The sequence below is a fragment of the Schistocerca cancellata genome, chromosome 5 (genome assembly GCF_023864275.1).
Source record: "Schistocerca cancellata isolate TAMUIC-IGC-003103 chromosome 5, iqSchCanc2.1, whole genome shotgun sequence".
Lineage (NCBI taxonomy): Eukaryota > Metazoa > Arthropoda > Insecta > Orthoptera > Acrididae > Schistocerca > Schistocerca cancellata.
This window is the reverse complement of record NC_064630.1, coordinates 27629255-27649633: the sequence shown is the minus strand read 5'-3', so window position 1 is coordinate 27649633 and position 20379 is coordinate 27629255. Positions and strand designations below refer to the sequence as shown.

Sequence of the window (20379 nt, the reverse complement as noted above, 5' to 3'; positions counted from 1 at the left end):
TTCCGTTAGAGGACATAACAAGTCATAAAGTTTTTGTGGACTACCCATCGAACATATATCTCATGGATAGAACACGCTGCTATGTTGCAGCATTTTGGCGGAAGATGTAGAGTGTCATACCTAAGCTGTAGAGCACATGTTACATATTTGATTTTATGTTCTACTGTATGATGGAAAAGGTTCTCGAATGTAAGAACCCTCCCAAATACCTATAATATGTTAGTAAATTGCATGTGATCAATGCCGCAGCCCCGTTAGTACGGTGGCGACAACACTTGGAGAAATGCTCGTATATGGTCAGCAACCTTGTAGAATTTTCGGATATCTGATCGGATCAGGTCGTAAGCTCTCCACGCCTCCAGTAGTCGCCACAACTCCTAGCGAGAAGGCGTTTTATGCACATCTGTTCACAGGGCGCGAGTCATCTGCGATCAAGACAGCCTTGAAACTGAGATGAAGTACCTGGAGACATACTGGAGGAATGGATGTAGCAGCAAGCAGATAATGCGTGTGTTGTATCTAGACAACAGCAGGGAGAAAAAGCGGAAATCACTGGCGTGTATCTCCTTTCTCCTAAATACCTCCGGAAAAGTCAGCAGAATGTTGGAACGACACAATCATCCAATGTGTGTTTCGTTCATCCTATACGACCTTGATATTACTGGGCTCAGTAAAGGATGAGCTAGGCCTTCGCAAACCAGGGGTGTACCAAATTCCCTGCCAATGCGGAATGTCATACAATGGGGAAAGTGTACACACTGTAGAAGAGAGGTGCCGTGAATATACACTCCTGGAAATTGAAATAATAACACCGTGAATTCATTGTCCCAGGAAGGGGAAACTTTATTGACACATTCCTGGCGTCAGATACATCACATGATCACACTGACAGAACCACAGGCACATAGACACAGGCAACAGAGCATGCACAATGTCGGCACTAGTACAGTGTATATCCACCTTTCGCAGCAATGCAGGCTGCTATTCTCCCATGGAGACCATCGTAGAGATGCTGGATGTAGTCCTGTGGAACGGTTTGGATGTACCGTGCACTATTCAGTATCCCCTCGACGATCACCAGTGGTGTACGGCCAGTGTAGGAGATCGCTCCCCACACCATGATGCCGGGTGTTGGCCCTGTGTGCCTCGGTCGTATGCAGTCCTGATTGTGGCGCTCACCTGCACGGCGCCAAACACGCATACGACCATCATTGGCACCAAGGCAGAAGCGACTCTCATCGCTGAAGACGACACGTCTCCATTCGTCCCTCCATTCACGCCTGTCGCGACACCACTGGAGGCGGGCTGCACGATGTTGGGGCGTGAGCGGAAGACGGCCTAACGGTGTGCGGGACCGTAGCCCAGCTTCATGGAGACGGTTGCGAATGGTCCTCGCCGATACCCCAGGAGCAACAGTGTCCCTAATTTGCTGGGAAGTGGCGGTGCGGTCCCCTACGGCACTGCGTAGGATCCTACGGTCTTGGCGTGCATCCGTGCGTCGCTGTGGTCCGGTCCCAGGTCGACGGGCACGTGCACCTTCCGCCGACCACTGGCGACAACATCGATGTACTGTGGAGACCTCACGCCCCACGTGTTGAGCAATTCGGCGGTACGTCCACCTGGCCTCCCGCATGCCCACTATACGCCCTCGCTCAAAGTCCGTCAACTGCACATACGGTTCACGTCCACGCTGTCGCGGCATGCTACCAGTGTTAAAGACTGCGATGGAGCTCCGTATGCCACGGCAAACTGGCTGACACTGACGGCGGCGGTGCACAAATGCTGCGCAGCTAGCGCCATTCGACGGCCAACACCGCGGTTCCTGGTGTGTCCGCTGTGCCGTGCGTGTGATCATTGCTTGTACAGCCCTCTCGCAGTGTCCGGAGCAAGTATGGTGGGTCTGACACACCGGTGTCAATGTGTTCTTTTTTCCATTTGCAGGAGTGTAGTTGAGACAGCGGGCACATTTGGACTATTGCTGCTCCACTATTAACCTCTTGGCATAATGGCTGGATAGAACCGTGTCTCTGCAATAGGCCAGATCTTAAACTATCCGCTCTGGTAGTCGAAACGAATAAAATAGGGAATAAATTACATACGTAAAAACTCTCCTGCATATCAGATCTTACAGTGATGATCCAACCGGTTTTTGTTCTACACCCATCTTAACAACGCGTTTCGAGATACCGTGCTCTCATGAACAGGTAGTTAAACTTTTCTTATGAAACTACAATAAAAATATCTACCAACAATATTAATTGCTGCGGACATAAGATAAAACAGAAGAGAGACACATTGGACTGTGGGTCCTCGTCTTACAGAAAATTCGTCGACGTCCGTCGGTGGCAGTCCTAAGTCACACCGAAGGCTGTTCCCGCCGCGTCCCACTGCCCTGCCGTGGGCTCCGCCAGTATCAAGTTGGCACTTCTGTTGAGCTGCGCGGGTTGTTGTGAACTGACATGTCCGCGTTATTACCGTACGACTGCAGACATTGCCTCAACCGTAACACTGCTCTAGTGGACGCCTACTTTTCCTCGTTTCCTAAGCCTATGATCGTCAGACTCTAATTATTCCTTATAGAGGATATTACAAATTAATACTCATGTGTCTGCCACAAAAATGATTCTACAAAGCCAAGAAATCCCATTTCGATGTCTTTCACTTCTGCATTCAGAGTATTGCTAGTTCATTTTCATGAATGACTATCTCCAATTATTCTAGCAAGTCGACTTTTTTCCCTTTCGCTTCTATGCATACCCCCCCATGAACCATGGACCTTGCCGTTGGTGGGGAGGCTTGCGTGCCTCAGCGATACAGATGGCCGTACCATAGGTGCAACCACAACGGAGGGGTATCTGTTGAGAGGCCAGACAAACATGTGGTTCCTGAAGAGGGGCAGCAGCCTTTTCAGTAGTTGCAGGGGCAACAGTCTGGATGATTGACTGATCTGGCCTTGTAACATTAACCAAAACGGCCTTGCTGTGCTGGTACTGCGAACGGCTGAAAGCAAGGGGAAACTACAGCCGTAATTTTTCCCGAGGACATGCAGCTTTACTGTATGATTAAATGATGATGGCGTCCTCTTGGGTAAAATATTCCGGAGGTAAAATAGTCCCCCATTCGGATCTCCGGGCGGGGACTACTCAAGAGGACGTCGTTATCAGGAGAAAGAAAACTGGCGTTCTACGGATCGGAGCGTGGAATGTCAAATCCCTTAATCGGGCAGGTAGGTTAGAAAATTTAAAAAGGGAAATGGATAGGTTAAAGTTAGATATAGTGGGAATTAGTGAAGTTCGGTGGCAGGAGGAACAAGACTTTTGGTCAGGTGATTACAGGGTTATAAATACAAAATCAACTAGGGGTAATGCAGGAGTAGGTTTAATAATGAATAAAAAAATAGGAGTGCGGGTTAGCTACTACAAACAGCATAGTGAACGCATTATTGTGGCCAAGATAGACACGAAGCCCATGCCTACTACAGTAGTACAAGTTTATATGCCAACTAGCTCTGCAGATGATGAAGAAATTGATGAAATGTATGACGAGATAAAAGAAATTATTCAGGTAGTGAAGGGAGACGAAAATTTAATAGTCATGGGTGACTGGAATTCGTCACTAGGAAAAGGGAGAGAAGGAAACATAGTAGGTGAATATGGATTGGGGGGAAGAAATGAAAGAGGAAGCCGCCTCGTAGAATTTTGCACAGAGCATAACTTACTCATAGCTAACACTTGGTTCAAGAATCATAAAAGATGGTTGTATACCTGGAAGAATCCTGGAGATACTAAAAGGTATCAGATAGATTATATAATGGTAAGACAGAGATTTAGGAACCAGGTTTTAAATTGTAAGACATTTCCAGGGGCAGATGTGGACTCTGACCACAATCTCTTGGTTAAGAACTGCAGATTGAAACTGAAGAAACTGCAAAAAGGTGGGAATTTAAGGAGATGGGACCTGGATAAACTGAAAGAACGAGAGGTTGTAGAGAGTTTCAGGGAGAGCATAAGGGAACAATTCACAGGAATGGGGGAAAGAAATACAGTAGAAGAAGAATGGGTAGCTCTGAGGGATGAAGTAGTGAAAGCAGCAGACGATCAATTAGGTAAAAAGACAAGGGCTAATAGAAATCCTTGGGTAACATAAGAAATATTTAATTTAATTGATGAAATGAGAAAATATAAAAATACAGTAAATGAAGCAGGCAAAAAGGAATACAAACGTCTCAAAAATGAGATCGACAGTAAGTGCAAAAGGGCTAAGCAGGGATGGCTAGAGGACAAATGTAAGGATGTAGAGGCTTATCTCAGTAGGGGTAAGATAGATACTGCCTACAGGAAAATTAAAGAGACCTTTGGAGAGAAGAGAACCACTTGTATGAATATCAAGAGCTCAGATGGCAACCCAGTTCTAAGCAAAGAAGGGAAGGCAGAAAGGTGGAAGGAGTATATAGAGGGTCTATACAAGGGCGATGTACTTGAGGACAATATTATGGAAATGGAAGAGGATGTAGATGAAGATGAAATGGGAGATACGATACTGCGTGAAGAGTTTGACAGAGCACTGAAAGACCTGAGTCGAAACAAGGCTCCGGGAGTAGACAACATTCCATTAGAACTACTGACGGCCTTGGGAGAGCCAGTCCTGACAAAACTCTGCCATCTGGTGAGCAAGATGTATGAGAAAGGCGAAATACCCTCAGACTTCAAGAAGAATATAATAATTCCAATCCCAAAGAAAGCAGGTGTCGACAGATGTGAAAATTACCGAACTATCAGTTTAATAAGTCACAGCTGCAAAATACTAACGCGAATTCTTTACAGACGAATGGAAAAACTAGTAGAAGCCGACCTCGGGGAAGATCAGTTTGGATTCCATAGAAATGTTGGAACACGTGAGGCAATACTAACCTTACGACTTATCTTAGAAGGAAGATTAAGAAAAGGCAAACCTACGTTTCTAGCATTTGTAGACTTAGAGAAAGCTTTTGACAATGTTGACTGGAATACTCTCTTCCACATTCTAAAGGTGGCAAGGGTAAAATACAGGGAGCGAAAGGCTATTTACAATTTGTACAGAAACCAGATGGCAGTTATAAGAGTCGAGGGGCATGAAAGGGAAGCAGTGGTTGGGAAAGGAGTGAGACAGGGTTGTAGCCTATCCCCAATGTTATTCAATCTGTATATTGAGCAAGCAGTAAAGGAAACAAAAGAAAAATTCGGAGTAGGTATTAAAATTCATGGAGAAGAAGTAAAAACTTTGAGGTTCGCCGATGACATTGTAATTCTGTCAGAGACAGCAAAGGATTTGGAAGAACAGTTGAATGGAATGGACAGTGTCTTGAAAGGAGGATATAAGATGAACATCAACAAAAGTAAAACGAGGATAATGGAATGTAGTCGAATTAAGTCGGGTGATGCTGAGGGAATTACATTAGGAAATGAGACACTTAAAGTAGTAAAAGAGTCTTGCTATTTGGGGAGCAAAGTAACTGATGATGGTCGAAGTAGAGAGGATATAAAATGTAGACTGGCAATGGCAAGAAAAGCGTTTCTGAAGAAGAGAAATTTGTTAACGTCGAGTATAGATTTAAGTGTCAGGAAGTCGTTTCTGAAAGTATTTGTATGGAGTGTAGCCATGTATGGAAGTGAAACATGGACGATAACTAGTATGGACAAGAAGAGAATAGAAGCTTTTGAAATGTGGTGCTACAGAAGAATGCTGAAGATAAGGTGGGTAGATCACATAACTATTGAGGAGGTATTGAATAGGATTGGGGAGAAGAGAAGTTTGTGGCACAACTTGACTAGAAGAAGGGATCGGTTGGTAGGACATGTTCTGAGGCATCAAGGGATCACAAATTTAGCATTGGAGGGCAGCGTGGAGGGTAAAAATCGTAGAGGGAGACCAAGAGATGAATACACTAAGCAGATTCAGAAGGATGTAGGTTGCAGTAGGTACTGGGAGATGAAGAAGCTTGCACAGGATAGAGTAGCATGGAGAGCTGCATCAAACCAGTCTCAGGACTGAAGACCACAACAACAACATTCTATGCATAATATTACCAAGTCTTCCTCTGTTCCCTGAGGGAGCGGCCTATTTCGTGTATACGACTTGCAATTGCTGATTTCTTATAATTACTTAATCTGAATGCGTTTTTATGTTCCTTGCAGCTGATCGAAGATGTTCTTCCTCCACATTATCACCGTATTATGAAATAAGTTTGCACTTGCTCGTCATTACTGAATGTTGCCGCCGGTCGCGGTGGTCGAGCGGTTCTAGGCGTTTAAGTCCGGAACCGCGCGACTGCTACGGTCGCAGGCTCGAATCCGGCCTGGGGCACGGATGTGTGTGATGTCCTTAGGTTAGTTAGGTTTAAGTAGTTCTAGGTTCTAGGCGACTGATGACCTCATATGTTAAGTCCCATAGTGCTCAGAGCCATTTGAACCATTTGAATTTGTAATCTACTTTTGTCTATATCTGTTTCATAAATATAAAAAGGTCTTGTCTTGCTCTATAAGACAAATATATCTGTACTTGCTGCGGAGGATGGCCATGCAAACAAACTCGTTGACTAGATACTTTGTATCCGTATTGGATATATCCATTTGTCTTATTACGCACAAATTAAATTATGTACTTATGGTGAGTTCTCTGTTTCAGTGTGTAAATGTACATATTGTGGTATTACCATAATGTTTCTTCACTGGCACAAGTGTACGTGTTTTTGCAGCCTTTGAAAATGGCGATTGCTAAACGCTTAAGGCATTTTAAGAAAATAGGTACTGCGGTCGAGACATATAAAAGTCATGAAATGTATTCGCAAATTGCGGAAACGGTACCACGTCAACCAAACAATTTGCTGGAAACAAATGAAAAATTGTGCTTGACCGGGTTTCGAACACGGATTTCCTGCTTGTCGCCGGCGGTCACCATAAAAACTTTGCCTATCCGAGCATGTGTCCAGGACTGACCCCAATCTCCATATGTCCCAGCGTTTGCTTCCCTCAACCCTCGTACAGTTATGTGATTCCCACACAGGGAGAGACTTATTTATTTTTCTCGTGAGATTGCCTCGGAAACATGTCCAAATCTGTGTGAAGTCTTATGGGACTTAACTGCTAAGGTCATCAGTCCCTAAGCTTACACACTACTTAACCTAAATTATCCTAAGGACAAACACACACACTCATGTCCGAGGGAGGTCTCGAACCTCCGCCGGGACCAGCCGCACAGGATTGCCTTGGCTGTGGCTTGAAATACATTACTGCAGTGTCTGTATTTAACAGTGTTTGTATAGTTCGATGTATGCATGCCCGAAGGAACAGGCACTGCCGAAAACCGATAGCCGTATAAAGCACGAAATGCATTCGTAAATTGCGAATACGGCTGTCGATTTTGTGCAGTGTCTGTCCCTTCGGTCATGCATGCATATCTGAAGGAACATTGCATCGAACTATAGGAACACTGTCAAATACAGACACTGCACTAATGTAAATAAATATAGAAGTGTTTGAGTGTAATATGTAACATCAGATTTTAATTGTTGTCTGTAGCGACAGGTAACATCGACCCAGAAGTTAATTAAAATAGTCCTATCCTTCACTAATGAGAAAGGTTATTGCGATGCTTCCCTTGGTTGTCAGACATATGCCGGAATGGCAAGTTCCCCCCCCCCCCCCCCCCCGCCCTAAATATTTTCAATAGGGATTCCGCTTTCTGCCCCTGTACCAGCCCACTGGGGCACTGGGTGATCAGTTACGTCAGAGAAATGATAAATTACTGAAATATCTGTGGTTACTATATGCCGGACAGTGCAACAACAAACATCGCAAATGCATCTATGACAATAATACAGGTGGTTGTGATGAGAGGAACTATAATGTGCAATTATTCATCTTTTATCGTAGGTAATGTTGAAAGTTCTCTTTAAATAATTACAATATGACTGCTATGTTCTGTTCCGAATAATAAGAAAAGATGGCTCTAAGCACTATGGGAATTAACATCTGAGGTCACCAGTTCCCTTAAACCTAACTAACCTAAAGACATCACACACATCCATGCCCGATGCAGGATTCGAACCTGCGACCGTAGCGGTCGCGCGGTTCCAGACTGAAGCGCCTAGAACCGCTCTGCCACAACGGCCGGCTGAATAATAAGAGCTGCGCAGAAGTAATGATGAATCGTAATAGAAAATTAAACTGTCGTAATTAGAATGCAAGCCTTTAATACAGGTAAAGTAATAATATGACTGCAAGAATTTTGAACAGTATAAACTGTCTGGATAATGAACTTTGACGTAGTTTTGCAAAACTGATCCCAGATCCCAGAACTAAAACTGATACACAACACAGAAAAAACTAACTGTCTCTGAATGTCATAAGTTGGCCCTGATTGAATAAAAAAAAACATCAAAATATTTAGTCCTTACCTCTGTTCTGCGCAAGTCTGGATAATGCGTTGCAGTATTGCTCTGCCTTGCGCGACACTATGCTACAACTCCAAATTACTGTACCTACACAGAGACACTCGTGAGGCGCAATGAGTTCTCTGTTACTTGCAAATCGAAGTATTTCGGAACACACTAGGTTCCTTTTCTACTCTTGAAAAAACCATGACCAATTAACAACTGTAAGAGAAAGGTAGGTGAAAGATGAGGCTGCCATAATAAAAGAGTGACTTCAAAAAAATTACCTTATAATTCCTCTTCACGCAAGTAAAGATTCCATTACACTTCCGCCTTCTCAGATCAGTTACCATTACATAATCATCTTACTGAAACATCGATAAATTGAGACTTTACATTTCAAACATAACATTACAACTGCTTCCTCACTTCAACACAGCTATCCACTACCTGCTACTCAGCCTACGCACGCACCAAAGAAGGTAACCTAACCCTGCAATACAGCTTACAACATCGCTGCTCGCTCACATGTAACAGCTCGAGAGCAAAGATATGACATTCTTGTACAATAGATTGATACTCAAATGACACCTATCAATGCTAGAGCAATGAATTTGATTGCAAAGGATGTGGTTTTTTAGTAGAACGCTAATTGTGTGGATGTGTAAATGGTCTGCTAGAAGCTTCGGCTTGGGGACAGCGACTACAAATGAAGTTCACGGCACTGGCCCCGATACCTACTCTTCTCTCCCGATCCTTGCGCCGTCACGCCATCTTTTTTGTAGACGCGCGGCGCAGTTTTTTGACGGACTTTTCTTCGCCAGTTCGCTGAGTCATTGTACCTGATGACCGTGCAGTTTCTCTCCTCTAGCCGGTGACCCTATTTTCCCTCTTTGTCCTTCGGTGAACAGACGCAGAACGTGCTGTTGTGTACCTTTTACCTCGTCTGCGACTCAGTGGCTTAACATGGGGATGCGGACGTTGTATGTATTATTATTTGCAGTTGTTTATTACCGATGCTTTTCGATACGCACAGGTAGCCAACGTCAAGCATCCGAACGCATACAAAAGATTTTGTTATTGTAGAGTTGAGGATATACATGCTGGAGGCATACTGTCCGAGACTCCAACGAAGACAATCGCTATAACAGCAAAGAAATAATCGCTGTTACACTGAAGAGCCAAAGAAACTAGTACATCTGCCTAATATCTTGTAGGACCCCCACGAGCACGCAGAAGTGCCGCAACACGACGTGGCATGGACGACTGATGTTTGAAGTACTGCTGGAGGTAATTGACACCATGAATCCTGCAGGGCTGTACATAAATCCGTAAGACTACAAGAGGGTGGAGATCTCTTCTGAACAGCACTTTGCAAGGCATCCCAGATATGCTCAATAATGTTCATGCCTTGGGAGTTTGGTGGCCAGCGGAAGTGTTTAAACTCAGAAGAGTGTTCCTGGACCCACTCTGTAGCAATTCTGGACGCGTGGGGTGTCGCATTGTGCTGCTGGAATTGCCCAAGTCCGTCGGAATTCACAGTGAACAAGAATGGATGCAGGTGATCATACAGGATCCTTACGTACGTGTCACCTGTAAGAGTCGTCTCTAGACGTATCAGGGGTCTCATATCACTCCAACTGCACACGCTCCACACCATTACAGAGCCTCCACCAGCTTGAAAAGTCCACTGCTGACATGCAGGTCCGCGGATTCAAGACGTTGTCTCCATACGCGTTCACGTCCTCCCGCTCGATGCAATTTGAAACGAGACTCGTCCGACCACGCAACATGTTTCCAGTCATCAACAGTCCAATGTCGTTGTTGACGGCCCCAGGCGAACCGTAATGCTTTGGTCGTGCATCAAGGGTATACGAGTGGGCTTTCGGCTCCGAAAGCCCATATCAATGATATTTCGTTGAATCGTTCGCACCCTGACACTTCTGATGGTCCAGCATTGAAATCTGCAGGAATATGCGCAAAAGTTGCTCTTCTGTCACGTTGAACCGACTCTCTTCAGTCGTCGTTGGTCCCGTTCTCGCATGATCTTTTTCCGGCCGCAGCGATGTCGAGTATTTGTGAAACGTTCGTACGGGAAAATCCCCACTTCATCGCTACCTCGGAGATGCTGTGTCCCATCGCTCGTACGCCGATTACAACACCACGTTCAGACTCTCTTAAATCTTGATAACCTCTTATTGTAGCAGCACTAACCAATGTGACAACTGCGCCAGACACGTGTTGTGTTATATAGGCGCTGCCAACCGCAGCGCCGTATTATGCACGTTTACACATCTCTGTATATGAATACGCATGCCTACGCCAGTAATTTTTGGCGCTTCAGTGTACATGCTACGTAAACGGCTTTTTGAACGGTAATTTAACTAACAATCCCAGTAATACCGGTGCTTCAAACGCCTGACCCGAGACCGTAAAACCCTCATACATGTCCTCACTACGAAGTCAATCACCTCCTGAGCCAAAGTCTGATTCAACAATTCCCACACCTGCGTAACCCCTACAGTCTATCCTCATAACCTACTCTTATAAATACAAAACTAAACGTCCCCACATCAAACATGCATTAACAGTTCTTACAGGGTGTTTCAAAAATGACCGGTATATTTGAAACGGCAATAAAAACTAAACGAGCAGCGATAGAAATACACCGTTTGTTGCAATATGCTTGGGACAACAGTACATTTTCAGGCAGACAAACTTTCGAAATTACAGTAGTAACAATTTTCAACAACAGATGGCGCTGCGGTCTGGGAAACTCTATAATACGATATTTCCCACATATCCACCATGCGTAGCAATAATATTGCGTAGTCTCTGAATGAAATTACCCGAAACCTTTGACAACGTGTCTGGCGGAATGGCTTCACATGCAGATGAGATGTACTGCTTCAGCTGTTCAATTGTTTCTGGATTCTGGCGGTACACCTGGTCTTTCAAGTGTCCCCACAGAAAGAAGTCACAGGGGTTCATGTCTGGCGAATAGGGAGGCCAATCCACGCCGCCTCCCGTATGTTTCGGATAGCCCAAAGCAATCACACGATCATCGAAATATTCATTCAGGAAATTAAAGACGTCGGCCGTGCGATGTAGCCGGGCACCATCTTGCATAAACCACGAGGTGTTCGCAGTGTCGTCTAAGGCAGTTTGTACCGCCACAAATTCACGAAGAATGTCCAGATAGCGTGTGCAGTAATCGTTTCGGATCTGAAAAATGGGCCAATGATTCCTTTGGAAGAAATGGCGGCCCAGACCAGTACTTTTTGAGGATGCATGGGCGATGGGACTGCAACATGGGGCATTTCGGTTCCCCATATGCGCCAGTTCTGTTTATTGACGAAGCCGTCCAGGTAAAAATAAGCTTCGTCAGTAAACCAAATGCTGCCCACATGCATATCGCCGTCATCAATCCTGTGCACTATATCGTTAGCGAATGTCTCTCGTGCAGCAATGGTAGCGGCGCTGAGGGGTTGCCGCGTTTGAATTTTGTACGGATAGAGGTGTAAACTCTGGCGCATGAGACGATACGTGGACGTTGGCGTCATTTGGACGGCAGCTGCAACACGGCGAACGGAAACCCGAGGCCGCTGTCGGATCACCTGCTGCACTAGCTGCGCGTTGCCCTCTGTGGTTGCCGTACGCGGTCGCCCTACCTTTCCAGCACGTTCATCCCTCACGTTCCCAGTCCGTTGAAATTTTTCAAACAGATCCTTTATTGTATCGCTTTTCGGTCCTTTGGTTACATTAAACCTCCGTTGAAAACTTCGTCTTGTTGCAACAACACTGTGTTCTAGGCGGTGGAATTCCAACACCGGAAAAATCCTCTGTTCTAAGGAATAAACGATGTTGTCTACAGCACACTTGCACGTTGTGAACAGCACACGCTTACAGCAGAAAGACGACGTACAGAATGTCGCACCCACAGACTGCGTTGTCTTCTATATCTTTCACGTCACTTGCAGCGCCATCTGTTGTTGAAAATTGTAACTACTGTAATTTCGAAAGTTTGTACGCCTGAAAATGTACTGTTGTCCCAAGCATATTGCAACAAACGGTGTATTTCTATCGCTACTCGTTTAGTTTTTATTGCCGTTTCAAATATACCGGTCATTTTTGAAACACCCTTATTTGCCCTATTGATACATAACTACTCCCAGACGATTCATTATGTTCCACATCCATCACCACAGTTCTCCAAAGGATACTTGTATTTGTGCGAGTCAACGCCCTCCAGTAAATTACAATACACTGCCAGTCCGTTCCTGTATTACACCTTGATACCACAGAAAAGTAGTGCCATAACTAGCGGCATTTCGCTTTCTCCCGACTGTATACACCTGATAATGCCACCCCACCACCATCTCACCCTGGACTGCATTGCTTTCCTCCCTTACGCCCGAACTATACGCAGAGACAAATCCTGTTCCACTAATCCAGCACTTGAAGTACCTACTTGACAAATTCACTTCTCGAACCCCCCACAAACTGCCTAGCACTCTACCCATATCCCGCCTCCTTTTTCCGTCCCACGATTCCCTGCCATTTCCTCCACGTTGTATAGCTGGAGCTGGTAATCACGCCACTGAAGCCGATTTTCAGTTGAGCTACGACACCATCAGCTGCACTGCAACGCCAACTCCATCGCTAACACCCACCGCCACAGTAAGATCGCTCGATTCAGTTTGATGAAATTCGGACATTTCATCATCTTTTTGTGTATTTCCATTCAAGATACTTGTAATCAATATCTGTAAGGCCGAAGATACCTTACTTATGCGTGCTGCCCTTCTTTGTGGGCATGAAAATGCAATAAATAGAAGAAAGGAAATTATCCTTCAGCAGAGAGAAGTCGATCATCAGTAGAGAACGTCTTATTAGTTTATTTAGTTTGTTAACGTTATATTAGCGGATGTATGATTCTATTTCCTTCAGCCATTGCTCAGCGTATCATTAACAGGGAAGTGTCGGAAGTAAACTGCATCGTTGTCGTAAAGCTAGAGTTGTTCTTTTCTAGTTTCAGAATCTCATTTTCGACGTCTGTGCGTTTGTTGGATAAAAAACATATGTATTTGCGAAAGAAAGTAAGTATTTGTAGAATTTTGTAAATATTTTAGAAAAGATGTTGATGCAATTGATGTGTAAAATAATACGTCGCACCATGCAATTTGGAGTAAATTCAGGTTGCAGCTGATTCAAAGTACTTGTGGTTATTTAGTGAAAAGAGTTTTACCTTACTCTTTTATAGTTATTTTTATTGTTTTATTAACTCTGAGCATGTTCCTTCAGGACCTATCCTACATCGAACCTGGAAATAAACACACCAAAAAGTATTACAAAACATTCGCAATTTCTGTGTGTACTTGTGGCTTGCTTATGTATGTTTGAGACATAACCATGAGGTTAGTTATAATTACCAATAATAATAAGAATAAGAATAATTATCTTATAATAAAATTTTCCCTGAGACATTTAACACTCATCTTTATCTACGATAACGAAGGAAGCTGAGGAATGGAATTAAAATTTGCGGCTTGGCCAGGGATCGAACCCAGGTCGTCTTTTACCAGGCAGAAATTCTGACCATCACATCACCATAGCCCCGACCACAGCCTATTTTTTAACTTTTTTCTCTATTATTCATTGCGTTTGATCTTGGCGGGCGTCATAAAACATGCATTCAACTTGATCGTTGATTCCTTAACTCCGCTTTTTTATTGCAGAGAAGAAGCAGCCCTCTGACGGAACGGGCTGAGCTACCGCGCTGGCTGAGGGCTATGGTAAACAATGCTTCACGAAGTACCCAAGTCGAAAGTCCTCCTCAACGCAAACTTCGATCCGTATCACCAGCTTAATTTCCCGCTACATTGTCGCTATTGCAAGGGCTCTCTGGCACTGCAATAGCACCTCCGCCTTGGCCCTAATGGGGAAGTCCTGTACCATTACGTCCAATGCTATTCCAGGGCTGGAGAGACCTGGCAATAGCGACAATGTAGCAGGCAAATAAGCTGAAGGTAAGAATTGAGGTTTGCGTTGGGGAGGGCATTCGACTTGAGTAGTTCCTGCAGCATTGTTGACCATAGTGCTGTGGTGATGTAATGATCAGCATTTCTGCCTAGTTAGCAAGACGACCTGGGTTCGAGTCTCGGCTGCAGCACAAATTTTAATTCCTTTCCTCAGCTTCCATCATTATAGGAAATAATAAGAACAGTGAATAGTAACAGTAGTAGTAATAGCAGATATTAACAATGACAATAATCGAATTAGTTTAGCACTTTCGGAGCCATGTTTGACATGACCACAAATAGAAGGTATAATACAATAAAGATCGAACGGCAGTCTGAGAAAGTGTTGAGAAAGAGCAGACTGTTTCGTTTCACGATAAATCGTAATGATGTGGAACGAGTGATTTTATATTCACATTCGAGTCATTTACATTCACATCGCAAAATTATTTGTAAGTAGGGCTACATGCTGAACATTTACACTCCTGGAAATGGAAAAAAGAACACATTGACACCGGTGTGTCAGACCCACCATACTTGGTCCGGACACTGCGAGAGGGCTGTACAAGCAATGATCACACGCACGGCACAGCGCCCACACCAGGAACCGCGGTGTTGGCCGTCGAATGGCGCTAGCTGCGCAGCATTTGTGCACCGCCGCCGTCAGTGTCAGCCAGTTTGCCGTGGCATACGGAGCTCCATCGCAGTCTTTAACACTGGTAGCATGCCGCGACAGCGTGGACGTGAACCGTATGTGCAGTTGACGGACTTTGAGCGAGGGCGTATAGTGGGCATGCGGGAGGCCGGGTGGACGTACCGCCGAATTGCTCAACACGTGGGGCGTGAGGTCTCCACAGTATATCGATGTTGTCGCCAGTGGTCGGCGGAAGGTGCACGTGCCCGTCGACCTGGGACCGGACCGCAGCGACGCACGGATGCACGCCAAGACCGTAGGATCCTACGCAGTGCCGTAGGGGACCGCACCGCCACTTCCCAGCAAATTAGGGACACTGTTGCTCCTGGGGTATCGGCGAGGACCATTCGCAACCGTCTCCATGAAGCTGGGCTACGGTCCCGCACACCGTTAGGCCGTCTTCCGCTCACGCCCCAACATCGTGCAGCCCGCCTCCAGTGGTGTCGCGACAGGCGTGAATGGAGGGACGAATGGAGACGTGTCGTCTTCAGCGATGAGAGTCGCTTCTGCCTTGGTGCCAATGATGGTCGTATGCGTGTTTGGCGCCGTGCAGGTGAGCGCCACAATCAGGACTGCATACGACCGAGGCACACAGGGCCAACACCCGGCCTCATGGTGTGGGGAGCGATCTCCTACACTGGCCGTACACCACTGGTGATCGTCGCGGGGACACTGAATAGTGCACGGTACATCCAAACCGTCATCGAACCCATCGTTCTACCATTCCTAGACCGGCAAGGGAACTTGCTGTTCCAACAGGACAATGCACGTCCGCATGTATCCCGTGCCACCCAACGTGCTCTAGAAGGTGTAAGTCAACTACCCTGGCCAGCAAGATCTCCGGATCTGTCCCCCATTGAGCATGTTTGGGACTGGATGAAGCGTCGTCTCACGCGGTCTGCACGTCCAGCACGAACGCTGGTCCGACTGAGGCGCCAGGTGGAAATGGCATGGCAAGCCGTTCCACAGGACTACATCCAGCATCTCTACGTTCGTCTCCATGGGAGAATAGCAGCCTGCATTGCTGCGAAAGGTGGACATACACTGTACTAGTGCCGACATTGTGCATGCTCTGTTGCCTGTGTCTATGTGCCTGTGGTTCTGTCAGTGTGATCATGTGATGTATCTGACCCCAGGAATGTGTCAATAAAGTTTCCCCTTCCTGGGACAATGAATTCACGGTGTTCTTATTTCAATTTCCAGGAGTGTATGTTTTTTTGTTATTATTATCATTATTATTAAATGTCCACCACACGTTATAAATTAGAGTAACAGAAATTCTTCTGTAGCAAATAAGTTGCAGCAGAGCTCGCCCACGTTGCAGCGCTTGTGAGCCGGCGCACGCCCTGTTGCAGGCTCATCCACCCGCACCCCAACACGTACACGTTCACCAAGCGGCTGGCCGAGGTGCTGGTGGAGCAGCACCTGCAGGAGCTGCCCGTGGTCATCGCGAGGCCCTCCATTGGTGAGCGCGGGAGCGTAGTAGCCTTTAGATTGGATTAAATTACATTAGTTTTTCGTTCAATAGATCCGTGCTGAGTAGATCCTAGTGGATGTGGAACATGTCAATTTTTTTTTAACAATACTAATAGTATGAATGTATACAATATATCATTTGTTTCTATTAAAAAATTCGTCATGGAGTAGAAGGAGTTGGCCACTAGTAAGTCTTTCAGGCTCATTTCAAACTGATCTTTATTTGTAACTAAATTTTTTATGTTTGTTGGCAAATTATTAAAGATGAGTGTTCCAGAGTAGCGGGCCCCTTTTTGAACTAAAGTAAGTGCTTTTAAGTCCTTGTGCAGATCATTTTTATTCCTGGTACTGTATGTATGAACTGAGCTGTTTGTTGGAAAAAGAGATACATTATTTAGGACAAATTTCATTAAGGAGTAAATATACTGAGAGGCAGTAGTTTGTATACCCAGTTCTTTGTAGAGGTTTCTACAGGACGTCTGTGAATTTACTCCACAAATAATACTTATTACAAGCTTTTGGACTCTGAAAACTTTTGTTTGAGTTGAAGAGTTACCCCAAAATATTATACCACATGACATTATGGAATGAAAGTAGGCAAAGTATGCAAGCTTTTTCATTTTTATGTCGCCTATGTCAGCTAACACTCGAATTGCAAATACGGATTTGTTTAGGCGTTTCTGCAGTTCTGTGGTGTGCTCCTCCCAACTGAATTTATTATCAAATTGTAATCCCAGGCATTTAAGACTTTCAACCTCTTCTATCTGCTCTTCTTCATACTTTGCATATGCTGGGTGGAAAACTCTTACAGGTTCTGAATTGCATATAGTGAGTCTTTTCGAAGTTTAATGTCAGTGAGTTGGCTTTCAACCATTTATTCATACCCATGAAAATATCATTAGCAGATCTTTCTAGAACTACACTCGACATACTATTTATTGCAATACTTGTGTCATCTGCAAACAAAACTAACTCTGCTTCTGGCAGTGTACCTGAAAAGAGGTCATTAATGTACACAAGAAAAAGCAATGGCCTTAAGATGGATCCTTACGAGACACCACATGTAATTTCTTCCCCTTCTGATGATGACTGATGACTTAATTCACTAGTCCCTTGCACTGACTCCCTTTGCTTGCTGTTAGCAAGGTATGACTTGAACCATTTTGCAGCACTGCCTGTGACACCATAGAATTCAAATTTATTTAAAAGGTTGTAGTGGTTCACACAATCAAATGCCTTTGACAAATCACAGAAAATACCTGAATTATGTAAATTTTCACTGTAGGTTAAATAGGCTGCTCGATATCAGAAACCTTCAGAAATCCAAACTGTGTTCTTGATAATATTTGTGGTCAGATGGTTTAGAAGCTGCCTGTACATTACTTTTTCTAAAATTTTTGGGAATGCTGGCAAAAGTGTAATCGGTCTGTAGTTTGATGGTATATCTTTATCCCCTTTCTTGAAAAGAGGCTTAACATCTGCATATTTTAGCCAGTCAGGAAATGTTCCAGTTATAATTGACTGGTTACACAAGTAACTTAGAATTGTACTAAACTCACAAGAACATGCCTTAATTAACTTTGTTGATATTTCATTGTAACCACTAGAATGCTTTGTTTTTAAAGATTTTATTATGGAAGTTATTTCATTTGGTGAAGTGAGTGACATATTCATGTACCTGAAGCTATTTGTAAAGGCTAGTTTCAGATATTCAAGGGCATTATTTACTGATTATGACAATCCCATTCTATCAATAATGGATATAAAGTACTTATTAAATAGATTTGCCACACTATGCCCATCGCTTACTAATGTGTCATCTACCATTAATGCTATTTGCTCCTGTTCCTTTCTGGTTCTACCAGTCTCCTCTTTCACTATATCCCATATTGTTTTTATTTTGTTCCCTGACATTGCTATCTTCTTCTCGTAGTGCATTTGTTTAGATGTCTGAATTCATTTTTTTTAATATTTTACAGTATTCCTTGTATTTAGCTAAATCATCAGCATTGGAGCTATTCTTGGTCGACAGATACATTTTCCTTTTCGTCTTACAGGAAATCTTTATTCCTTGTGTAATCCATGGTTTTATTATAGACATCTGTTTAATTTGAGTAACTTTTAGAGGAAAACAGTTTTCAAACATGGTACTGACATTGTTCGTGAATGTGTTATATTTTTCATTCATTTCATGAGCACTATAAACATCTTTCCAGTTCATATCTTTGAGCAGTTTTCTAAAATACTCAATTTTTGGTTGATTGACTACTCTCCTGTACTCAGATTTAGCAGTCTTGATAATCTTCTTAGAATTTACATCTAAAACAAGGAACTGCATGTCATGATCTGATAGTCCATTTATTACAGATTTCATGATATGATTTTGTTCCTTTGATTTGTCTATAAAAATGTTATCAATGTCTGTCCTTGAGGATTTAGTGATCCTAGTTGGAAAGTTTACAGTGGGAGTTAGATTGGAAGACAACATTACTAACTGCACTAAATGTTTACTGCAAGATTGCATTAGAAAATCTGTATTAAAGTCACAAGCAATCAAAATTTCTTTGTTTCTTCCTGTTAAATAACCCAGAAGAGCTTCTAGATGAATTATGAATAGATTATAATTTCCTGCAGGTGCTCGGTAAATAGTTACTACTGTATAGGATCTGTTATGGAACTCTACTTCTGTTGTACATGCTTCTAGATGCTGCTCTAAACAGAATTTATTAATGTCAATGTTCTTGAATTTATGGCAGTTTTTAATAAATGTGGCAATTCCTCCTCCATCCATATCTACTCTGCAGAAGTAGGAAGCTAGTTTAAATCCTGAAATGTCTAACATATCTATACCAGTGGTCACTTGATGTTCAGAGAGGCAGATTATGTCAATTTGGTTAGATGAATTCATTTCATCAACACAAATAAGTAGTTCATCAACTTTATTTCTGAGTCCCAGAATGTTCTGGTGTAATAACGATAACTGATACTGCATGCTAATGGGATTATAACTACTTTGGCGAAGATGAACTGGCAGTTTCTGATTACTTTCTGTTAAACATTGTTTAAATGCAGGCTGTATGCTAAAATCTGACTCCTGTTCATCTGTTTTCTAAAACTGAGTGTGTCTGCCAATCTATCTTAAAACTCGTTTTCTTTCCCCCTTCCCTATCCTAAAAAAGGCATCCCTTGTGTCAGTGTCCCCCCTTAAGTTTTTAGCAATCAACCCAGACAGTTTTCCCTTCCCTTTCCTATTGAGGTGAAGGCCATGCCTAGTGTAGTCCGACCTATCAATAGCATCCACAGGAATCAAACCAATATGGGACCCTATATCCGTCCTAAGCAGCCACTCCAACTCCACCCTCGCGACGGAAGAGTTCAAATGAGGCCGATCATGACACAAATCCCACACTCGTATGCTTCGTAATGTATGTATAAAGACCACAGCACACAGCACGGTAGCTTGTATGCAGGGAGTAATCTGTCCAAACGGAGTCCGCTCCAAACACTGGACGGCACCTTGTCCTTTCTACACTCCTGGAAATTGAAATAAGAACACCGTGAATTCATTGTCCCAGGAAGGGGAAACTTTATTGACACATTCCTGGGGTCAGATACATCACATGATCACACTGACAGAACCACAGGCACATAGAACAGGCAACAGAGCATGCACAATGTCGGCACTAGTACAGTGTATATCCATCTTTCACAGCAATGCAGGCTGCTATTCTCCCATGGAGACGATCGTAGAGATGCTGGATGTAGTCCTGCGGAACGGC

At 43.9% G+C, this 20379-nt stretch overlaps 1 protein-coding gene across 1 annotated transcript in view; it reads left to right on the top strand.

Moving 5' to 3' along the window:
• LOC126187875 (putative fatty acyl-CoA reductase CG5065) overlaps nt 1–20379 on the top strand; it is a 483618-nt gene that overhangs the window by 311250 nt on the left and 151989 nt on the right. The window contains exon 5 of the mRNA XM_049929207.1: nt 16480–16589. Within this exon, the coding sequence (XP_049785164.1) occupies nt 16480–16589 (110 nt within the window). The remainder of the gene's footprint in view (nt 1–16479; nt 16590–20379) is intronic.